This window comes from Balaenoptera borealis, assembly GCF_965194805.1.
Source record: "Balaenoptera borealis genome assembly, chromosome: 5".
Classification (NCBI taxonomy): domain Eukaryota; kingdom Metazoa; phylum Chordata; class Mammalia; order Artiodactyla; family Balaenopteridae; genus Balaenoptera; species Balaenoptera borealis.
In genome coordinates, this window is record NC_138862.1 from 49416267 (window position 1) to 49438085 (window position 21819).

The 21819-nt window shown below is 39.6% G+C and overlaps 1 protein-coding gene across 5 annotated transcripts in view; it reads left to right on the forward strand.

The window, feature by feature from the left end:
• Positions 1 to 31: 31 nt before the first annotated feature.
• The window catches only part of CEP97 (centrosomal protein 97), a 53412-nt gene continuing 31624 nt past the window's right edge, over positions 32 to 21819 (forward strand). For 3 of the 5 annotated variants that reach the window (XM_082392078.1, XM_082392076.1, XM_082392079.1), the window contains exons 1-4: positions 17026 to 17151; positions 19313 to 19455; positions 20208 to 20576; positions 21487 to 21588. In XM_082392078.1, the coding sequence (XP_082248204.1) occupies positions 17109 to 17151; positions 19313 to 19455; positions 20208 to 20576; positions 21487 to 21588 (657 nt within the window). In that variant the 5' untranslated portion in view covers positions 17026 to 17108. Of the gene's footprint in view, positions 148 to 1235; positions 2404 to 3535; positions 3640 to 5655; positions 5734 to 17025; positions 17152 to 17200; positions 19109 to 19312; positions 19456 to 20207; positions 20577 to 21486; positions 21589 to 21819 lie in introns of those variants that run through there. The other 2 variants (XM_082392075.1, XM_082392077.1) reach the window with 2 other exon arrangements.

Genomic DNA, 21819 nt, shown 5'->3' on the forward strand with positions numbered 1-21819 from the left:
GTTCCCCGGCTGCCGGCTCCCTCTGGAGTAACGGCGCTAGAGGCCGTTAAGGCTCTACAGGCGGGAAGGGAGGGACAGGCAGGCAGTTGCTTTCTGAGTCATTCTGTCGTCTCTCCTAGAGCTACGTCCTACTGCAGGGAACGTGAGGTAAAGAGAAGAGGCTCCTCTCTCCCCTCGCTCTTATAGTTTAGTGATGCATAGATGAATACCCCTTAGGTAAAACCTAAAATCATAGTTTGCCTTCTGTGCTGGCCCATTTCCTTAACTAACAAAATTAAATTGTAATAGTTTCCACATTTGCAAAAAAATAAGGACATCTGAACTGTCTCTGAGGCCGTGCAAATGGAATTGTGCTTCATGGCGTTTTGCATTAATTATAATCAACGTTTGTTGAGTGATCTCTTTCTGTGTGCCAGGACTCGTGCTAAAGCATTTGCATACATTAATTCAGTTTACAAAATCTCTATTAAGTACGCGCCGAAGCATTGCCAGATGACGACTGCAGGTGGCGGAGGAGATCGATTGCCAGGCTGCCGGCTGCTACCTAGTGGCGGGGGTGTGGGGGTAGCGGCCGGTGGTTGCTCAGGAAACGGTAAAGCCCTTCTCTGGAGAAGGCAGCTCTGCCCGGCCCACCGGGAAGGCCGATGCCTGGATCGCTTGACCCCTTCTGTAATGCTCGGTACTTCAGCAAATGATGGGGAGTGGCAAAAGACAATCCTTGAATTGTGTGGGAGGCTGGAGTACTTGACTAGGAAACAAATCTAATGATCGATTTATGCTGTTGTTGGAGCCCACTGTCAGGCTGCTCCAAAGTATGCCTCAATGGCATAGTGGATATTTTGCATTCAGGTTACTTAAGAACTGGTAGGTGCAAGAGGGATACTTTGACCTTCCTCTCTGTCCCCCTGAAAGCAGGAAATAAATCTCTCATACTCTCTCGCTGTACTGTACCAGAAGATAGGAAGACATCATTATCACCAGAGATAGGGAATTCAGGGCACAGAAGCTTGTATAAACAAACTTTGATACTTCTTTACTAATTTACTACCCAAAGCCCAAACTTTGCTTAAATTCCTTACTAATTATTGTTCCTTTGTCTAAAAAATATAAAAGCTGCCTGCTTTTGCAACTTCTTACTTAGGACTTATTTCTATGAGACCTCTGTGCACATGAATTAAATTTGTTTAATTTTCTTTTTCTGCTGTTAATCTGTTGTGTGTTGATTTTATTATTAGTCCAGCCACAAGAACTCAAAATGGGTGGAGTAGGAAATTTCCCTCTTCTGGACACTCTCTATATATGCAACTCACCCTAAAAAGTTCTGCAAGTAGGTGCTTGAAGAGATTTGAAAAGTCCAACAAGGTGGCTGACTGATATTAAGAAAGCTGCACATATGTTGGAAACAATCTCAAGAACGAATGAACAGAGCTCTGAATGGAATTGAAAAACCAAAGAAGCAAAGGGAAGGAATTTGACAGCCTGACCAACTCTGACCAGCTGTTGAGAGTGTCTGGTATACTTAGAAGACCTTGTCTAAATAGACTACAGGCAGATGGATACCTCAGCTTCCATAGTTTTTGAACTTGACTCTGACATCCTTCTAACTTTCTTTGTTTTAAATTACTGGTGATAAAATAGTTTGATCACTTAAAAAAAAATCTTTCTGGAATAGTCCTGGCTTCTACAAGCTCCACAAGGCACAGCTGGATGTGAGTAGAGGGTGGAGCCAAGATCTACCTGCAGGAATTTGGATCTGTTTACTTCACAGAACCCCAGAATTTATAGTCCCTTCCCAAGCATTTTAGGAAGATTTTGTTCTGTCGGTCCTCGAAATTATTTTTGGTCTGACTAGCTCCGTGGAGGAAAAGTAGGAAACTCGGTCTTATGGATTTTAGCTCTTTTACTCTTTCCTGGAGCTGGCATTTCAGGGTTCTTTATAACACTCTGTATGTATCACACCTTACATTGTGTTAAAACACTCTTATGATAAGAAGAAATTATACAGAAACCCCTAAAAGCATTTTATATAGTGTCATAAAGCACAGTTTCCAACACCATTCATAAATTTTTGCAGACTTTATCCTTTCTCTTTCATAGGCAAAAGACACAGCTTCACTCCAAAATTGGTGCTTTTCTGGGCCTCTATATACTTCCTGAGAACAGAGCATTCTCTTCACTGTTTCTTCACCTTTTATACATAGTCTCCTGCTGTATTAGTTTCCTGTGGTTGCTGTAACAAATAACCACAAACGTGATGGCTTAAAACATGACAAATGTATTCTCTTATGGTTCTGGAGGCTGGAAGTCTGAAATCAGTATCACTAGGCTGAAGTCAAGCCATCTGTGCTCCCTCTGGAGGCTCTGGGGTAGAACATGTTTCTTGCTCTTCCAGTTTCCGCCCAGGTAAACCCTCTTGAATTCCTAACCCATAAAAACGGTGAGATCATAAATGTTTGTTGTTTTAAACTACTTTGTTTTAGGAATAATTTGTTAACATAGCAATAGGTAATGCAGGAGGTAAGGAAAATTTGAAGATGGAGACTTAGTGAATAGCGGTATCATATGTCAAAAGAAGACAGATAAGAGGAAGGAGCGTGTTTGTGAGGAAAGGGTCAGTTTGGGAAAGACCAAGTTCAAGATGCCCGCAGGATGTTAAGGTGGAGCTGTGTAGTGGAAAGATAAACAAGTTAGAGGAGTGTTTGGAATAGGATGTATTTTAGGAGTAATGGATCTATAGGTGATAGTAGAATATGTGGGATAGCATCACCTACTGTCACAGGCTGTCTTCTCTGGAAGCACTTACTGAAACTATGTTTAGAGTAAAAGGTATTTATTAGGGACCAGGTCCTATGAAAGGAAGGAGGAAGCAGTGTTAGGCAGAAGAAGGCAAATGCATTACTGGCCCAACTAAACCTCAGTCAACCCTGCCAGGAGCTCTGCCTGTCACAGTATCCCTTTTTGAGTCAAATGATCAATTCTCTTTATACCCCCACCTTGCTTAGTCAGCAGATGTGGGTTGACCCAGGGAGTTCATGACCTAAGTGAGGTGGTGCTCAGCAGCTGAGCCAGACTCTGCTGACACCTGGAGGACATTGCTAACTATGATGTCTTCAAGTTTTCATATCTAACTACCAATTATATACATTATAGGGGACAGAGGAACATGTGAAATGACTCCACATGGTTGCAATTGGCATCTACAGGATGACTTAATTTCTTCAACATCATGTAAAATAGAGAGAGAGAGAGAGAAGAACGAATGAACAGAACCAGCTATATAAATAATTTGCAGGGTCCAGTGTAAAATGAAAGTATGGGGTCCCTTTGTCAAAAAGCAGGAAAAAGATGTCCTTAAAGTACTAAAATAAGGTATTTCCTTTCTTCTGCAATCTATCTCTCGACCTTTCATGATATTTTTTCAATTGCTATTTAATTTCATGTTCTCTCAGGCACGGACATTCGCTGGGCCAGTGCAGCCCCTCATAGGTGCCCAGGGTCCTGCCCTGTGACTTGACATTGTGCTTGAACATTCCAGGCCCACCTGCTCTCAGGTCCCCCTCCTTAGAGGCACCGGACCAACAGACTGCCTCAGTGCTGCTGGGAAGATCAGCCAGCCATCTCCTTCCACCATCCTCCTGGGTAGATATCAAACTGGCACAATGCATGATGGTGCTGCCTGCTTTGGAGAGAGCTGAGGGGGAGGGGAAGGAGTGAGTCAAGGGACTGTAGAACCAGTGGCCCTCTGGAACCCATCCCTAGAAAGAGAGGAGGCTGCAGGGAGTGGGCCCACAAGAGAGCTGAGGTGCCAAGCCCCAGGCACATGCTCTATTGTCCCATTACACTTCACTTAAAAAACACAAATGCAAGGATACGATTATTAAGACTTTCAAGACAGCGACTGCAGAGCATTAAACTCCAAGCATGGGATACCCCTGAGCAAGGGACCCTGTGTGACTGCACAGGTTGCACAACTTGAAGCTGGCTCTGCCTATAGTTTAAAAAAAATTTAAGGGCTTCCCTGGTGGCGCAGTGGTTGAGAATCTGCCTGCCAATGCAGGGGACACGGGCTTGAGCCCTGGTCTGGGAAGATCCCACATGCCGCCTGCGCGTCTGGAGCCTGTGCTCCGCAAGAGGAGAGGCCGTGATAGTGAGAGGCCCGTGCACCGCGATGAAGAGTGGCCCCCGCTTGCCACAACTGGAGAAAGTCCTCGCACAGAAACGAAGACCCTACACAGCCATAAATAAATAAAAATTAAAAAAAAAAATTTCAGAGCCTCCTCAATTAATTGCAACATATGAATTTTAACTGAGGCCTGATTTGAACAACCAAGCTGGGTAGACCATAGGGGTAATTTGAATACTGACTGGATTTTTGATATTAAGATGTACTGTTAATTCTTTAGATATTGTAATTGTACTGTCTGTGTTTAATAAAAAAAGAGTTCTTATACTGATATTTAGAGATACTTACTAAATATTTACAGATAAAATAGCAGGATGGCTGGGTTTGCCTTAAAATAATCTGAGGGAGGGACTAGTGGGTAAGGGCATGGATGAAAAAAATGATTGGCCAGAAGTGGATAGTAGTTGAAACTGGGTGTTGTGTAGGAGAGCTCATCATAATAGTCTCTATATAGTTACGTACTCTTTTTTTTTTAATTAAAAAAATTATTATTATTATTCTTTATTTTTGGCTGCGTTGGGTCTTCATTGCGGTGCACGGGCTTCTCATCATGGTGGCTTCTCTTTGTGGAGCACGGGCTCTAGGCGCGTGGGCTTCGGTAGTTGCAGCACGCAGGCTCAGTTGTTGTGGCTCACAGGCTCTAGACTGCAGGCTCAGTAGTTGTGGCGCACGGGCTTAGTTGCTCCGCGGCATGGGGGATCCTCCCAGATCAGGGATCGAACCCGTGTCCCCTGCATTGCCAGGTGGATTCTTAACCACTGTGCCACCAGGGAAGTCCTGTTATGTACTCTTTTAATTACTTTTCCATGATAAAAATTTCAAACAATTATAAAGTGTTTTGGGATTGAAAGATTTAAGTCCCACAATTCAATCCTGAAAATAGGAAGAATAAGTACCACCTATATTATTTTGTAATTTAAAAAAATTTTAAAACAAACAACCCACTTTATACAAGAATGTTTATATCATCTTTATTCATAATACATACAAGAAACCCTCTCGGTGCCCCATCAAATGTGAATGTATAGACAAACTATAATATATATTCATATAATGGACTACTACTCAGAAATAAAATGGAATAAACTACTGACTTACACGTCAACATGAGTCCCCAAAACCTTATGCTAAGTGAAAGAAGCCTTACCAAAAAAAAAGTACATATTGTATGATTCTGTATGTATCAAGTTCTACACCATACAAATCTAACCTATGGTGGAAAAAAAAATCAGAACAGTGGTTGCTTCTGGGTGGGAGAGCAAGGATTGAATGGGAAAGGGTATGAGAGAACTTTCTGTTTTAATGGTAATGTTCTGTGTCTTTATGGATTTTGGGTTAATTAAACACAGTTGGTCAAAACTCAGTGAATGTTCATTTAAGATTTGAGTATTTAATTGCATGTAAATTTTACCTTATATCTTTTTTTTTTTTTTTTTTTTTTTGGCTGTACCACGCGGCATGCATGATCTTAGTTCCCGACCAGGGATTGAACCTGTGCCCCCTGAAGTGGAAGCTCGGAATCCTAATCATCGGACCGCCAGGGAATTACCGTAAATATTATTTTAAAAAACAAGAAACTAAATAAATATTGAACACTAATTAATGAAATACTTGTTGAAGTATATAGGGGGATACATCAAAAAACGAGATGGATGGAGGGGAGGGATAGACGGATATATATGTGATAAAATAAGTATAATAAAATGTTGACAAGAGAATCAGAGTGGTGGGTTTATGAGTGTTCCCTGTAAAGTTCTTTCAAATTTTCTGTATGTTGGAAATGTTTCATAATAAAATTTTGGCTAAATGAAGGGAGCCATCTTCTGGAAGAAACTGGTATTACCGATTGGCTCAAAAATGCAAGAGGAACGAAGCATGGTGTTTATAAGAGTCAGAATGCAATAACTGCTTAGTACTGTTCACATACTCTGTTGGTTCTCACGCATGTGCCCAAGCTGTCTTCTTTGGCTGGAATCTTTCCTCCCTTTCACTGGCTAATTTCCTACTCAGATTTTATTTCTTCCAGAACAGAGGTTTGGAAATATTAAGTGTTTTAGGTTTCATGGGCTAAGAGGCAAAATTGAGAATATTTATATAAGTATTTATATAACAAGAGAGAAAACCAATTTCCACAATATATTCATTGACAAAATTTAAAATATAATAATATTGAATACGTTTTTGTAAAACAGATCTACTAAAGAAAAGAATGAAATTCTTTTTGGGGAGGGGGAGGATAACATTTCTCTTAACATTTCCCTATCATCAAAATCAATTGCAAATATTAATCTGTTAATCCTGATCTATAATGAGATTTTACAACTTTTATCTTTCAAAAATGTCTTTTCACCCTGACAGATACTGCCATCAATCCAAGGACATATGATTTAAATTGAACATATTAATCTCTTGGAAGGCAATTATAGAATTAGACTATTCTCTTGATATTTTCCTTTTAGCATGTCAGATTAATTATTTCCAATTGAAAGTTAAGTGAAAGCTCCAAAATGCACAGTTAAATGGGTCTTGAAACATAGACATTTTCTTTGCATTTGCATTGAGGTCTCAACAACACTGCTAAAACTGTAATTTGAGCTCGAAAAATATAACCACGGCAAATTTGTTTGAGAATGGACAGCTTCCTTTTTGTTTTAACTTCTGAATCAAATAATGTTAGTGATTATTGAAATGACTTTACCACAGAATAAGTGTTGCATGTAAGTGCTGCATTGTGCTTAGCTTGAGTTTGTTAAGAAGCATCATCACATGATCAAAATTAGCAAGAAACGAATCCTAAATCCATTCAGTAAGTGTTCCATAATAGTGGTTAAGGGAGGTTCTTCTCATTTGAAAAAATTTCAATCTTGGCCCTGAGCTAAAAAAAATTATTAATAATAATAAAACGATACCACTGGTAAGTCATCAAACACTGTGTGGTAGGGCAAGTCAGGATATTCAGCTGTTATTTCTGACAAAAATTCATGGGCTGATGATGGTAAACCCATAAGAACAAATGAAGTTTATTGTTGACACCACTGGCTCAACACATGGTGGATTCAAATGTTTTCCACAAAGAATCTGCTAATTAATAATACAATGATGTTATAACCATAGGCTTTACACCTTACATTTTCACAAGTGTTGTAAATCTGTCAAACTAAGGCTTTTTCTACTTTTTAAAACAGATTTCACTTAGGTGTATTGAATTAGTGTTTTCTCAGCTTCTTTAAAAATATTCTCACCTGTTCAATGCAGCCTATTCATAAAGGCTAATTCTTCAGTCACTTGAAAAATTGACTCCTTGAATAAACAGAACAAAGGAGCAGTTTCAATAACACCTGTCAACTCATTAAGAGCCAAGGAAAATGATTCAAAATAATTAGCCTTCACTAAATAATTTAAATTGACTATTGATGTTGTTCCCAGTGTTCTCAACACTTTAAGCAGCTGTTCTTACCTAAAGGCTAATGATCTTAAAGATGTTTATTTTTTCTGGATACATTTCTTCAGCTGCTGCAGTCAAACATCATTTAATTAACATACCATAAGTAAATGACTTTCCTTGCTTGCCTAACAAATGAGCCACTTGGAAATTACTTTGGTTGCAGCCTAATTTTCTTTCTCTAGCTCTCTTTTTTTTTTTTTTTTTTTTGGTGAAGAAATTTTACTATGATGAGATATTCTATTTAATTTTTCTAACTTTTCTGTTTTCTGTGATTTGAATATTGTGATGACTGCTTAGTCTGGTAATGTCGACATGTATTCTTTTACCATATAGGTTCATTGCATAATAAACATAATGCTTTGCCATCTAATTTGTTAACAAAATAATCTGCAGTTCACAGTATCTTAAAGATGGAATATTTTAAGCTTACCATTTTCTTTTTTTGTTCTGACATGATAGGTATATGCTGGTCATAAAACTAATAATAAAATGTCAGAGTATGGTGATACACATGGCACATGAAATGCTGTCAAGTAAAAATGTGTTACTGTGATTTGTAGTGTGTAGCAGCACTAATAAGAGCTAAGAATGCTACATATGGTCTCAGTCATGAGGACTCCGTTATTGTAGTGTAAAAGCCGCTGTAGACAATAGGTAAATAAATATGACTGTATTCCAATGAAATTTTATTTATGGACACTGAAATTTGAATTTCATATAATTTTATGTGTCATAAAATATTACTATTATTTTTTTCCCCAGTCACTTAAAATGTAAAAACCATATTAGCTGTAGGCTGTACAAAATCAGGCAGCAGGCTGGATTCAGCCCATAGTCTGTAGTTTGCCAACCTTTGCTAGAGAATATCTATGTAAAGTAGATGTTTGAATTTATTATTTCATTTGAGTTTATTATTTCATGGAAGGAAATTTTTTTTAATTTTAATTTAATTTAATTTAATTTAATTTATTTATGGCTGTGTTGGGTCTTCGTTTCTGTGCGAGGGCTTTCTCTAGTTGCGGCAAGTGGGGGACACTCTTCATCGCGGTGCGCGGGCCTCTCACTATCACGGCCTCTCTTGTTGCGGAGCACGGGCTCCAGAGTGCAGGCTCAGTAATTGTGGCTCACGGGCCTAGTCGCTCCGCGGCAGGTGGGATCTTCCCAGACCAGGGCTTGAACCCGTGTCCCCTGCATTGGCAGGCAGATTCTCAACCACTGCGCCACCAGGGAAGCCCCATGGAAGGAAATTTATATTTTATTTTATTTTTTAAAAATTTTATTGGAGTGTAGTTGATTTATAATGTTGTATTAGTTTCAGGTGTACAACAAAGTGAATCACTTGTACATATACATATATCCATTCTTTTTTAGATTCTTTTCCCATATAGGTCATTACAGAATAGAGTTCCCTGTGCTATACAGTAGGTCATTATTGGTTATCTATTTTATATATAGTAGTGAAACAGGAGTGAAGGGGATTAGGGCACAACCTTTAAAACAATGATACAGCCATAGGACATGACAAAGACTGGTTAGAACCAACTGGGTCCAAGATGGCAGAAGTTTTGACTTCCAGTAGACCTTGAGCCTCATTATATGCTCATTGTAATACATTAGCATGCTAAATGACACACCCACTGGCGCCATGACAGTTCTGAGGCCAACCATAAAAGGTCAAAAAGTGGGCGGTGGCCCAATTCCTGGAAATTCCCACACCTTCCCCGAAATAATTGGAATAATCCTCCCACTCATTAGCCTGTGAAATTACCCAGCCCGTTAAAAACTAACCACAGCATATTTCGAGGCTCATTCGCCTTCTGAGATGGTCCACACTCTGTCTGTGGAGTGTGTTTCTTTCTAAATAAATCCATTTCTTACCTATCACTTCATCTCCGAATTCTTTTGTGCTGAGGCAAGAACAGTAGTGTGTATATGTCAGTCCCAAGGGAATTTGTATTTTAGCTTAAAGAGATTATTAATATTCCTTCTGTATTACAGACTTTGTGTTGTAGATAAATGTGAAAATCTTAGTGATTTCAAAGTTTTGAAAGTACAATTTCAGAAGAGAAAAAGTTAACACATATACTTGAATTCCTCAGTGTAGTAATATACTTTATATATTTCTGTTCAATAATATCCTCTCTTAACTGGAAAGGAAGAAAAGGTAAATTTCTTAAAAGTGCATGAGATAACCAAAAATAGGTCACAGGGAAATTTACAAACATATTACCTGAAAATAGCAGTCTCAAATCTATGTGCAGTATATATCCATTTTTGTTAAAAAAAAAATACGGGAGGCAGGGAATCTAGATATAGTCCCATAGATAAAAATAGATTAAAAGGAAACACAACATGTTAACAGTGACTATCTCTGCGTAGGGGAATTATGGAAGATTGTTATTTTTACTTTTTTGCTTGCCTGTATTGTCTAAGATTTTTACAGTAACATTTTTTTAAAGTTGGTGCATGCTGCATTATTGTAAAATAGAAAATATATCCTGAAGGACAAAGAGAAAATCTAAAGATATATTTAGACGCCTTTGGAGATTATTATTATTATTTTAAAATTTTATTTTATTTTTGGCTGAGTTGGGTCTTTGTTGCTGCGTTCAGGCTTTCTCTAGCTGCAGAGAGCGGAGGCTGCTCTGTTGCCGTGCGAGGGCTTATTGCAGTGGCTTTTCTTGTTGCGGAGCATGAGCTCTAGGCACTTGGGCTTCAGTAGTTGCAGCACGTGGGCTCAGTAGTTGCGGCACATGGGACCTAGAGCATGTGGGCTTCAGTAGTTGTGGCTCATGAGTTTAGTTGCTCTGAAGCATGTGGGATCTTCCCAGACCAGAGATCGAACCTGTGTCCCCTGAATTGGCAGGCAGATTCTTAACCACTGCACCACCAGGGAAGTCCCTGGAGATTATTTTTTGCAAATTAAATTAGGTTTGAAAACCTGTGTAACGTTCTGTGCACAAGCAACTGTGTAGGAAAGCTATTCTGATAATTACTGTAGTTAGATCACTTATATCAGCTACACTGGTGTATGCCATATATGAGAGACACATAATTCACTGATATATATATATATATAATAATCAGATTTATTTTAAGGAACTGGCTGACATGATTGTGAAGGCTGGGGTTTCCAAAATCTGCAGGGTGGGCTGGCAGGTTGGAAACTCGGCAAGGAGCCAGTGTTGCGGTTCAAGTCCAAAGACTGCCTGAGAATTCCACGCTGTTCCGGGGAGGTCAGTCTTTTGTTATATTTAGATCCTCAGCTGATTGGATGAGGCTGACCCACATTATGGAGGGCAATCTGCTTTACTCAAAGTCTACCAATTTAAATGTAAATCTTATCCCGAAACACCCTCACAGAAGGCATTCAAAATAATGTTCGATGATATATCTGGGCACTGTGGCCCAGCCAAGTTGACACATGAAATTAACCATTATACCACTTTTTTCTTTTTTTTTTTTTTGGCTGCATTGGGTCTTAGTTGCAGCACGCAAGATCTTCATTGAGGGGTGCGGGATCTTTCATTTCCGTGCGCGGGCTTCTCTAGTTGTGGTGCACAGGCTTCTCTGTAGCTGTGACGTGTGGGTTTTCTCTCTAGTTGTGGCGCGCAGGCTCCAGGGCATGTGGGCTCTGTAGTCTGCAGCACGCGGGCTCTCTCGTTGAGGCGCATGAGCTCAGTAGTTGTGGCATCGGGCATAGTTGCCCTGCAGCATGTGGAATCTTAGTTCCCCGACCAGGGATCAAACCCAAGTCCCCTGCATTGGAAGGCAGATTCTTTACCACTGGACCACCAGGGAAGTCCCTACACCACTTATTTTTAAAAAATGAATCAAGTTGGGGGGGGTGGGGTAGAGAGTAAAACTACCACTCTTATAAAGATGAAATTTTTGAGCTTTTAAGCACTCAGAGTCTTCCAAATATAAATTAAAATTACAATTTTTTATTTAAACATTCGTTTAATTTTCAATTGGAAATATGATGAATCACTTATATAGGTTTCACTGCCTTTTAGAAGCACTTCAAAAGAGATGATGAAATAAAGCTGTCAAGGATTCCTTTATTATTCTTTTTTTAAAAAAATATTTATTTATTTATTTGGTTGCACCGGGTCTTAGTTGTGGCTACAGGGCTCCTTAGTTGCAGCATGTGGGCTCCTTAGTTGTGACGTGCGAACTCTTAGTTGCGGTATGCATGTGGGATCTAGTTCCCTGACCAGGGCTCGAACACCGGGCCCCTGCGCTCTTCACTATGCCACCAGGGAAGTCCCTCCTTTATTATTCTTTTAAACAAAAGTCAACTTCTTCCCAGTTAGTTAGGCAAAGTCACCGGAAAACTATTTCACAGTGGCTTTATTCTTTTTTTTTTTTTAACATCTTTATTGGAGTATAATTGCTTTACAATGGTGTGTTAGTTTTTGCTTTATAGCAAAGTGGATCAGCTATACATATTCATATATCCCCATATCTCTTCCCCCTTGCATCTCCTTTCCTCCCACCCTCCCTATCCCACCCCTCTAGGTGGTCATGAAGCACTGAGCTGATCTCCCTGTGCTATCTGGCTGCTTCCCACTAGCTATCAGTTTTACATTTGGTAGTGTATATATGTCCATGCCACTCTCTTTGTCCCAGTTTACCCTTACCCCTCCCTGTGTCCTCAAGTCCATTCTCTAGTAGGTCTGCGTCTTTATTCATGTCCTGCCCCTAGGTTCTTCATGACCATTTTTTTTTTTTTTTAGATTCCATATATGTGTGTTAGCATACGGTATTTGTTTTTCTCTTTCTGACTTACTTCATCTGTATGACAGACTCTAGGTCCATCCACCTCACTACAAATAACTCAATTTTGTTTCTTTTTATGGCTGAGTAATATTCCATTGTATATATGTGACAGTGGCTTTATTCTTGAAATTTATTTTTACTTTCACCTCTTCTTTTTCTCAGATATTAGCTGATATGGTATATGGGGGAAAATAAAATAAAATATTTAGTATCTCATCTTGAGATGGCTAACTCTTCTAAATTATTTTGGCCCTGACATTTCATGCTATTTGGGATCAATTCTTTAAGACTCTTCTGTTCGCCTTCCTGAAATCTCACTACTTTGGAGAATGGTGGGCTGGTAGTTTACATGCAGAGGGGTAGTGGAGACAATCATTCACTGGTTCCCCCAAACTATTTTATTTTCCTCTCCCAGAGAGAGCTTCCTATTTGTTCAGCACTAATCTCTAGACAGAAGCCCAGCTATAACCTCCTTATAATAATAAGGTAGGGGATTCCCTGGTGGTGCAGTGGTTAAGAATCTGCCTGTCAATGCAGGGGACACGGGTTTGAGCCCTGGTCTGGGAAGATCCCACATGCCGCGGAGCAACTAAGCCCCTGTGCCACAATTACTGAGCCTGCGCTCTAGAGCCCGCAAACCACAACTACTGAAGCCGGCGCGCCTAGAGCCCATGCTCCGCAAAAAGAGAAGCCACCGCAATGAGAAGTCCGTGCACCTCAATGAAGAGTGGCCCCCTCTCGCTGCAACTAGAGAAAGCCTGCGTGCAGCAACAAAGACCCAATGCAGCCAGAAATAAAAAAATAAAAAATAAAAAAGGCAGAATAGTTAGCCCCTCCATCCAAATATTGTTGTAAATTTTATTACTGAAATTCTTTCACTGTGGTTCTAAACTTTTTGATTTACAGACTACTTCGGTAATTTGAAAGAGCTGCATCTCCTCTTCTAGATAAGCGCAGGGACAAAACACTTGAAACTATGTGTATAACCTTGTGCACTGTTTGGTTTTTATTATTGTGTGTGTAACACCTATTAAATAATGATAAATAATAATGAGGAAAGTTAAAGCTCATTTGGGACTTCTAGATAACCCGTGATGAAATAAAATTCATATTTTATGGCAAGACAAGAAATTTTAAACATAAAAATTTCACTGCCTGTTTGGGCCTCCTCTCTCCCCTTTAGGGTGTATTGTGCATCTGCATTAACCAGACGTCCTTAGGAGATAACCTTCCTTCTTAATCTCACACAAGGTCACAACTCCTTAGAAGATAACCTTCCCTCTTAATCTTGTAAGGGGCCATGATGGCCCCCTGTGAGTACAAAGTACTCGCTTTGTACTGTAGATCTGGATTGTGTAAACTGTCAATAATACCTAATTTGTCTCAAAAACTTATATAACTTTAGGGGAAACACTGACTGACACCATCCACCCTGGCCAGGCACCACAGTAACCATTTGCATGAGTTATCTTAAACAGGAGGACCTGGTAAGGAACATGGAACTAACAAGCCACCACCAACTGGAAGAATTCGGGAAAGGTCAAAAGGAGACACAAGTCCACATGTCCTACTGACCTCCCAGAATCGTCCTCGCTGGAATCCATCTTGGCTGAGTGATGCGTGCGCCACCAGGAAGGACCCTGAGTCAGAATGATTGGCCAGAGACAACCTGGAAACTAATTCTATCACCATAAAACCCGAGATAGCGAGCCACATGGCAGAGTAGTTCTCCTGGGTTCCCTTACCCTCCTGCTCTCCACCCGGGTGCCCCTTCCCAATAAAGTCTCCTGCTTTGTCAGCATGTGTGTCTCCTCGGACAATTCATTTCCAAGTGTTAGACAAGAGCCCTCTCTCAGGCCCTGGAGGAGGTCCCCCTTCCTGCAACATAACCATGCTTTGACCTCTAATGGACAGAATAGTCCTCAGAGCTTTCTGGGTTACAATCATCAGGTTGACTGGAATAAAATTTTCCACTTCTTTCTTAGGTCGACTGTTGATTAATTTTTTCATTGACACCCATGAACTGTTTTTTCACAGTTGGTAGTCTCTCCATCCATGTCACAGGTCATAGATAAGAGAGCAGGACCATAAGAGTCTACCAGTGAATACTAACCAGAGAAGAAAACTTTTGATTTTGTACACCTAAACCTTCATATAAATCACAAAAAAATCACATAAATCATATAAAATACTTTATTGTAAAAAAAAGGCACATTTCCAAAATCTTTAGTGTCAAAATTCTTTAGATTAATAACTTCTTAGTTTTAAAACTTTAAAACTTCAAAGTTATTATTATATTTACTTCTTTCAAACATAAGATTTCATCCTAATTAGAAAATCTCCTTTATTTTGTCAAGATAAATTGCACTATCCAAAATGTTGTTCCAGTTTTCTGTCTACCTAGTCTCTTAACTTCATGTTATCTAAACTTGTACATAATACTCTCCTGAAACTGCTCTGTTAAAGGTTACCATCCACTATTACAACAGTCTCCTGCCACTATTCTACTTTTCAATTCATCCTTGTTTCATGAGCAGTTTAACCTTTCTAAAACACAAGTATCATTTTGTCATTCCCTCAGTCAAAAGCACCAAGTGAAAACTAGTGGAATGAATGGTGGGAAGTAGGGTGAGGCCAGATTATGGTTGCCCTGGAAAGTTGAATTTCAAGAGGGAAGTTTTTGAGGAGGGGATTAATATGATAAAAGGTGTTGTTTTACTTAGATCATGCCAGTAGCAGTGGGCAGATGAATTAGAGATGGGAAAGATGAGTCAGGGGTATCAGCTGTTGCAGAGATCAAGTACACTGTGCTGACAGGAGGGAAAGTCTCTTGTGGGGCCTGAGCCTGCCAAAAAATGCTACCTTGTTGAGAAGTTCATGGTGTTGGTTAGTAGGCTGATTGGAAATTGATCAGAGTGTGCAGTGCACGGTTTAACATATACACAAAATGAAGCAATTTAGTTAAAGTGTAGCAATTTGATTTTAGATGCAAAAGCTGTATCTGAAGCACAAAAGTTTCCATGGTATGATTTTAAAGGGATGCTGGCGCACTTGGGCATGTGGGACTGTGCCCAGGATCTGTGGCCACTCTAAGAGCTATGACTATACTCAGTTAACCCCATGAAGAGAATCCTTTGGCCCTTTCCTCAGGATCCCAGGTCAGACAAACCAGACAAAACTCTGGTTCTGCTATTGATGTAAACTTGCAGGTAGCTGTGCTCCTCAGGTACCTTCTGGGCATCCAGGACCCCCCCACCCCCACCAACGCTCCCAAGTCATTACCCTGCAAAATTGGAGAGAATTGTAAACCCTTTCTCTCTCCCTGAGCTGGAGACTCGCCTCAGTCCTCACCAGCTGTTCCAGGGAACAAAGGTTAGTAGGAGACAGAATTTAGGCTTGCTTTGTTCTTACACCTATATAAGTAAGACTGTACTTTCTAGGTAAGGGGTCTCTTGGTTAGAAGAAAAAAAATTCCTAGTCTTAATTCCCTCTTCAGAGTTAAGAAATTTGTCTTCAGACTAAAACAGTGGGAAACAGAGTTAAAAAAAAAAAAAAAAGAATTGAAGCAGGTGTAGTCAGAGAGATAGGAGGAGGACTCAGGAAGGAGGGAATGCTCACAGAATCAATTGCCTGGAAACCTAGAAGCGTGAATTATGGGGATTTTGTTCAAACAGAAATTATCAGAGATTTTGGACACTGCTGTTTCAGAAAGAGGGGAATTCAGAATAAGAGGAATGAAGGAGTGGGCAGTAGAAATTGGAAGCTCCCTTTCTACATTGTGTGGTACTATCAGGTTAGTTTCATTACCACCTGCCTCCACCTGCAGCCTGTACTGTCTTTTCGTCTTCTATATAATCCTGAACTGTTTAGAGTCTACCCATCTTTTAAGCTTTAGCTCCGTTTCACTTCCTCCTTCAAGTCTTCTCTGAAGATTATAGTTTCTATTTCTTTCTCCATTCCCTGAAAGCTTATTGAGTTCATTGCTACAATCACACTAGTTAGAATGTAATAGTTGTGTCAAAAGTGTAAGCTTTTTGATATAGCTATGAACTCCTCTCCAGCAAGGCAGTGTAATTTTTGAGTTTGGAGACTGTACTGTAAACTTCTTTTGTATACTCTCTGGAAAAATTCTGGGTTTATACCTATTAAATATACTCCCAGGTCTAAAGTTCTGTTAACTATTCAAGAATAACCACTTAAAAATACTGTATAAAAGCTTCTATCTCAACATGCTTAAGCTAAATTTTCAAATAAAATGTTTCTATTTTGACTATCTCACAAAATCGCCTATAGCAGAGTTGAACACTCTCACTTATTCAGAATTGTCAAAAGAAGGGACAGCCCCCATTGCTAGAAGTCTCTAGCAATGAGTCCTCAAATTCGGTCTGTATTGAGTAGTGACCTTATAATCATCCCGATGGTAAAAGTGTCAAATTTCGAAAACACCTAGAAAAGAGAGTGAAATGATCACTTAACAATAGCCTGCTTGCCTGCCAAACAAGGGAGTTGACCCGGTTCCCAAACTCACTTTGGCTCAGATTCTAACCCGGGTTTCTCATCGTTAGTTGCAGGCAGCCAATTGGGCCGTTTGGGTGCCGTGCATCCTGGGAGCTGTAGTCTCTGGCTTTTTCCTCCCGACTACGAGTTCCACCGAGCAGTCGGAGGACGGTTGCTTGGTATTATTAGCAAGCGGGAAGTATGGCGGTGGCGCGCGTTGACGCGGCTTTGCCTCTTGGAGACGGTAAGGCGATCCCCACCCCTGGGTCCCCAGGTTTACTCCATAGAACTGAATTATAGTTGCCTGGTGGAGAGAAGAAGACTGGGTTTAGGGGTGCAATTCTGGACCAGTTCTTTTGATGTGGGGTTGTGGGCATCGGGGAGGCGCGCTGCCATCTGGGAGTTGTAGTCCCCTGGGCGCTGCCTGGCTCTCCGGCGTCGCGGCGAGGGCCAAGCGGGGGACTACAAGCCCCAAGAGACCTTCGCGCTGCTCCCGCGCTCCTGAGGATGACTGGGCGGTGGGTTTCTGGCCGCGGTAACCTTTCTTGGATGTTTACTTTGAATTCTGGGTGCCTAAGTGAAAGCTGCAGGATCTCCCCCTTTCCCGTGGATTCCTAGAACGTTCAAGAACACCCTGTCTCAAACACAGCTCTCTAGATTGACGTTGGACCCTTTCCTGGAAGTGTCTGGTGGCCGTGATAAAATCTGGGGGTTATCCAGAGCCCACGGTTCTCCACCCCTTGTTCTGCAGACCGGGTCCTGGGGTATAGCTTGGTCTCTGCCCAGCGGAACGCGGGGCGTGGGTGCTTTTGTAGGTGCTGTGTGAGCGGAGCTCCTTTGTTTTGGTTACGGTTCGGAGGCTCTGGGTCAGGGTCAGGGCTGAGGGTGAAGGCCCGTCTCCACCGCTTAGGTCTGGGGCTCATTATCTAGGAGGGAGAGTTTAAGAGGTCTCTTGATCCCTTTGAATTGTGTGCAAAGGCTATGCATTTTCCTGGGACGGTATATAGCTTTCACCAAATTCTCAGAATCGAATGACCCCCCCCTCCCCGCCCCAAATGCTAGAAGCCATTAGACAGTGGAAAAACGTTGGTTGAAACCCTTCAGGAGAGCAATCTCGCATAATTATTTCCAGCAGTAATCTTAATCTGGGTAGAAATTTGAAATTGGCAGTTTCTCTGGCCCTCCCCCCCCGCACAATCTATCTGTGGTAGATATCACAAATCTATCTGCAGCTCTTAAATTCCACCTCCAGCCCACCATGGCAATGTACTGTTAATAATAGCAGTTAACATTTATAGAGCACTTTTTATATGAGCAAGACTATGTTCTTAGTGCCTTTTTTTTTTTTTTTTTAATTATCTCATTTTCTCTGTAGAACAACATTATAAGGCAGGTATTATTATCATTCCCATCTTACAGGGTAGAAAAGTGAGCCCAAAAGAGATCAATAACTTGCCCAAGATACCACAGTGATTAGCTTAGTGGAGCCAGGATTTGAACGTCTGTTAAATATACCAAATTACTTTATTGAATTCTGTGTGCCAGGAATGGGACTAAGTGCTGTTCATATGGTTTCTCTTTTCATCCCCACATCAATTTAATGAATCAGGTATATTATTTCCATTTTGTAGATACATTAACTATACTTTGATTTTCAAAATAGTTTGGGCACTTTAGGATATACTGATAGGTTGTAAGCAGGTTGGTCTCTATCAAAAGATTAGTTACATTCAAAAAATACTGTCATTACTTAGGCACAAAATATGGAAGTAATAGTTCACATTTAAATGTGAAGAATTCCGAAGTATTATATCAAAGAAACTTGAGTAGAGGGACTTCCGTGGTGGCGCAGTGGTTAAGAACCTGCCTACCAATGCAGGGGACACGGGTTTGAGCCCTGGGCCAGGGAGATGCCACATGCCGTGGAGCCACTAAGCCCTATGCACCACAACTACTGAGCCTGCACTCTAGAGCCTGCGAGCTACAACTACAGAGCCCGTGAGCCACAACTACTGAAGCCTGGGCACCCTAGAGCCTGTGTTCTGCAACAAGAGAAGCCACCGCAATGAGAAGCCCACGCACCACAACTAGAGAAAGCCCATGCGCAGCAACGAAGACCAATGCAGCCAAAAATAAATAAATAAATAAATAAATTTTAAAAAAGAAAGAAAAGAAACTTGAGTAGAATATCACAAATCTAGGTATAATTTGATATTTCTAAAGGAAAATGAATAATTTCAATCTGTAGTCACTTAGAAATCGATTGCTTTAGATTTTAAAGCTTGATATTTATTATGCTCTAGTGTTTCCTAACTCTAAATGTATAAGATTTTATGAGTATAATTTTATCCCTATGCTCAGCTGTTGTAGTTGTGTTTTCTAACAGTTTCCCTTCTCTTTTCAAGGATCAGTGGTCAATTGGTCAGGACAGGGGCTACAGAAATTAAGTCCAAACTTACCCTATGAAGTTGATATTCATACTTTGATTCTAGATAAAAATCAGATTATTAAATTGGAAAATCTTGAGAAATGCAAACGTTTAATACAGGTAGGTATTGCTATGTGGGGGAAATAGCTATGTAAGACCAGTTTATTATTATACAAAATAAAAGAGTAAGATAACAAAAAGTAACTCTGCAAGCCTAGAAAGCAGTAAATATTGCCTTAAATTTTTAAAACTTTTAATAACTAAAATAAATTTATTTAATAAATGAATAAAATAATTTAAGAAAAAATTAATTTTTACATGATGATTATTAAGTGATGCTTTTAAAATTTCTCCTGAAGATGAACACATTTTTGCTACCTTTAGAGTAGACTAGAAAAAAGAGCATTTGTTAAAAAAGAAAACATTTTATGTTGGCAAAATATTGTGTTGTTAAGATAACCTTTTATTTCATGGTGGGGGTAAAGAGTTGATTAATTCATTCCTTCAACAAATGTTTATTAGGCCCTTATGTGTCTGGTACTGTTCTAGATTTTGATGGAGATAGTGAAAGGACTCTGTTATTGTAGAGTTTACATTCTCAACTAGTTGCTGTGTTAAAGATGTTTTCTTTTAGTAGTTGGAGGAGGTCTGATTGCTCAGCTTTATCTGTATTTTCCACTGCTTAGGAATGACAACAACAACAAGCTAATAGTTGCACTGCAGAATTTTTAGACAATATATGTGAAAAGTACAAATTGGGTTTGTATATTTGGGAATGTTGGGCCATATAAATAAATCTTTTTAACCACCCTAATGTGAAAGTAATATTTATATTTTACTCCTAAGAATAATGGTATGTTTTCTTTACACAGTTGTCAGTGGCTAATAATCGGCTGGTGCGCATGATGGGTGTGGCCAAACTGACCCAACTCCGGGTGTTAAATTTGCCTCATAATAGCATTGGCTATGTGGAAGGCCTAAAGGAGCTAGTACATTTGGAATGGCTGAATTTGGCAGGAAATAATCTCAAGGTGAATTGTTTCTTTAATTTGCCTCATAATAGCATTGGCTATGTGGAAGGCCTAAAGGAGCTAGTACATTTGGAATGGCTGAATTTGGCAGGAAATAATCTCAAGGTGAATTGTTTCTTTAATTTGCCTCATAATAGCATTGGCTGTGTGGAAGGCCTAAAGGAGCTAGTACATTTGGAATGGCTGAATTTGACAGGAAATAATCTCAAGGTGAATTGTTTCTTTCTTTCTTTCTTTCTTTTTTTTTAAGTAATTAGGTTTTTTGTTTTTGTTTTTTTACTTCACAAAAGTATTTGCTGTGAAAAAAGAAATTTAAGCAGTATAGAAATAAATAGAATAAAAAGTGAAAGTATCCACTCCCATTCCCCAGAGGTAATTTCAGTTAACATAAACAGAAAAAGAAAATCTCATTTTGAAAATTCATGCTGAATTAAGCTTTATGTACATGTTTAATGGTACAGTGGAGAATATACTGTTTTAAAAGTCAGGAGATCTGGATTCTAGTCCTGCTTCTACCACTTAGTTGCTCTATAATTTGGGGTAAGTTAATAAATATTTCTGTCTTATTTTTTGATATGCTAGGTAAGGGAACTGGATTAAATGATGATAACTGACTTTTATTGAGTATGTACTATATGCTAAGTACTATTCTAACCACCTTAACTGTTTTAACTTATTCAATCTCATGACAGCCAATAAGGTAGGTACAGTCTTTATGCTTATTATATAGATGAGGAAACTGAAGTACAGAGAAGTTGAGTAACTTGCCTAAGGTCACACAGTCAGGAAGTTGCAGAGCCAGGATTTGAATCCAGGCAGTTTGGCTCCATTGTTAACTTGTAAACTCTATGTTATACCAACTGTCACGTGTCATCACTAAAAGTTTCTTTAAGCTGTAAATATCTGACTCTACTCTTAGAGACATAATGAAGGTAGAAACTAGCTATATAGCAATATGCCAGATTCTGTTGGCACTGCCTCTTTTTTCTCTTGCTAAGCCCTGCTCCTCTGCTTCTGATAATGTGCAGAGGAGGCAAGAGGCTCAGCCACAGGAAGTAGGGAAGAATTTCATTTTTTGATTTCATGCGCATGAAATAATGTGATCCTTTTCTTGTAATAGGCCATGGAACAAATCAATAGCTGCACAGCTCTTCAACACCTCGATTTATCAGACAATAACATACCCCAGATAGGTGATCTATCTAAATTGGCATCACTGAAGGTAAGTGTGTTTTCAATGTCATTTCTGAAATTTTATACTAAAATACCAAGAGAAAGTAACCTAATTGATCTAAAATCAGCCTGCTGTTATGAAGAACAGATAGTGTTCATTATGATAAAAATTCTATTAGAGTACCAGAAATTAAGTATGGAACTTTTTGTTGTTAATTTCTATAATTGATTTACTTTAACTAAAACTGGTTGTTGTAGTTAAGGTTAATTCTTATTTACC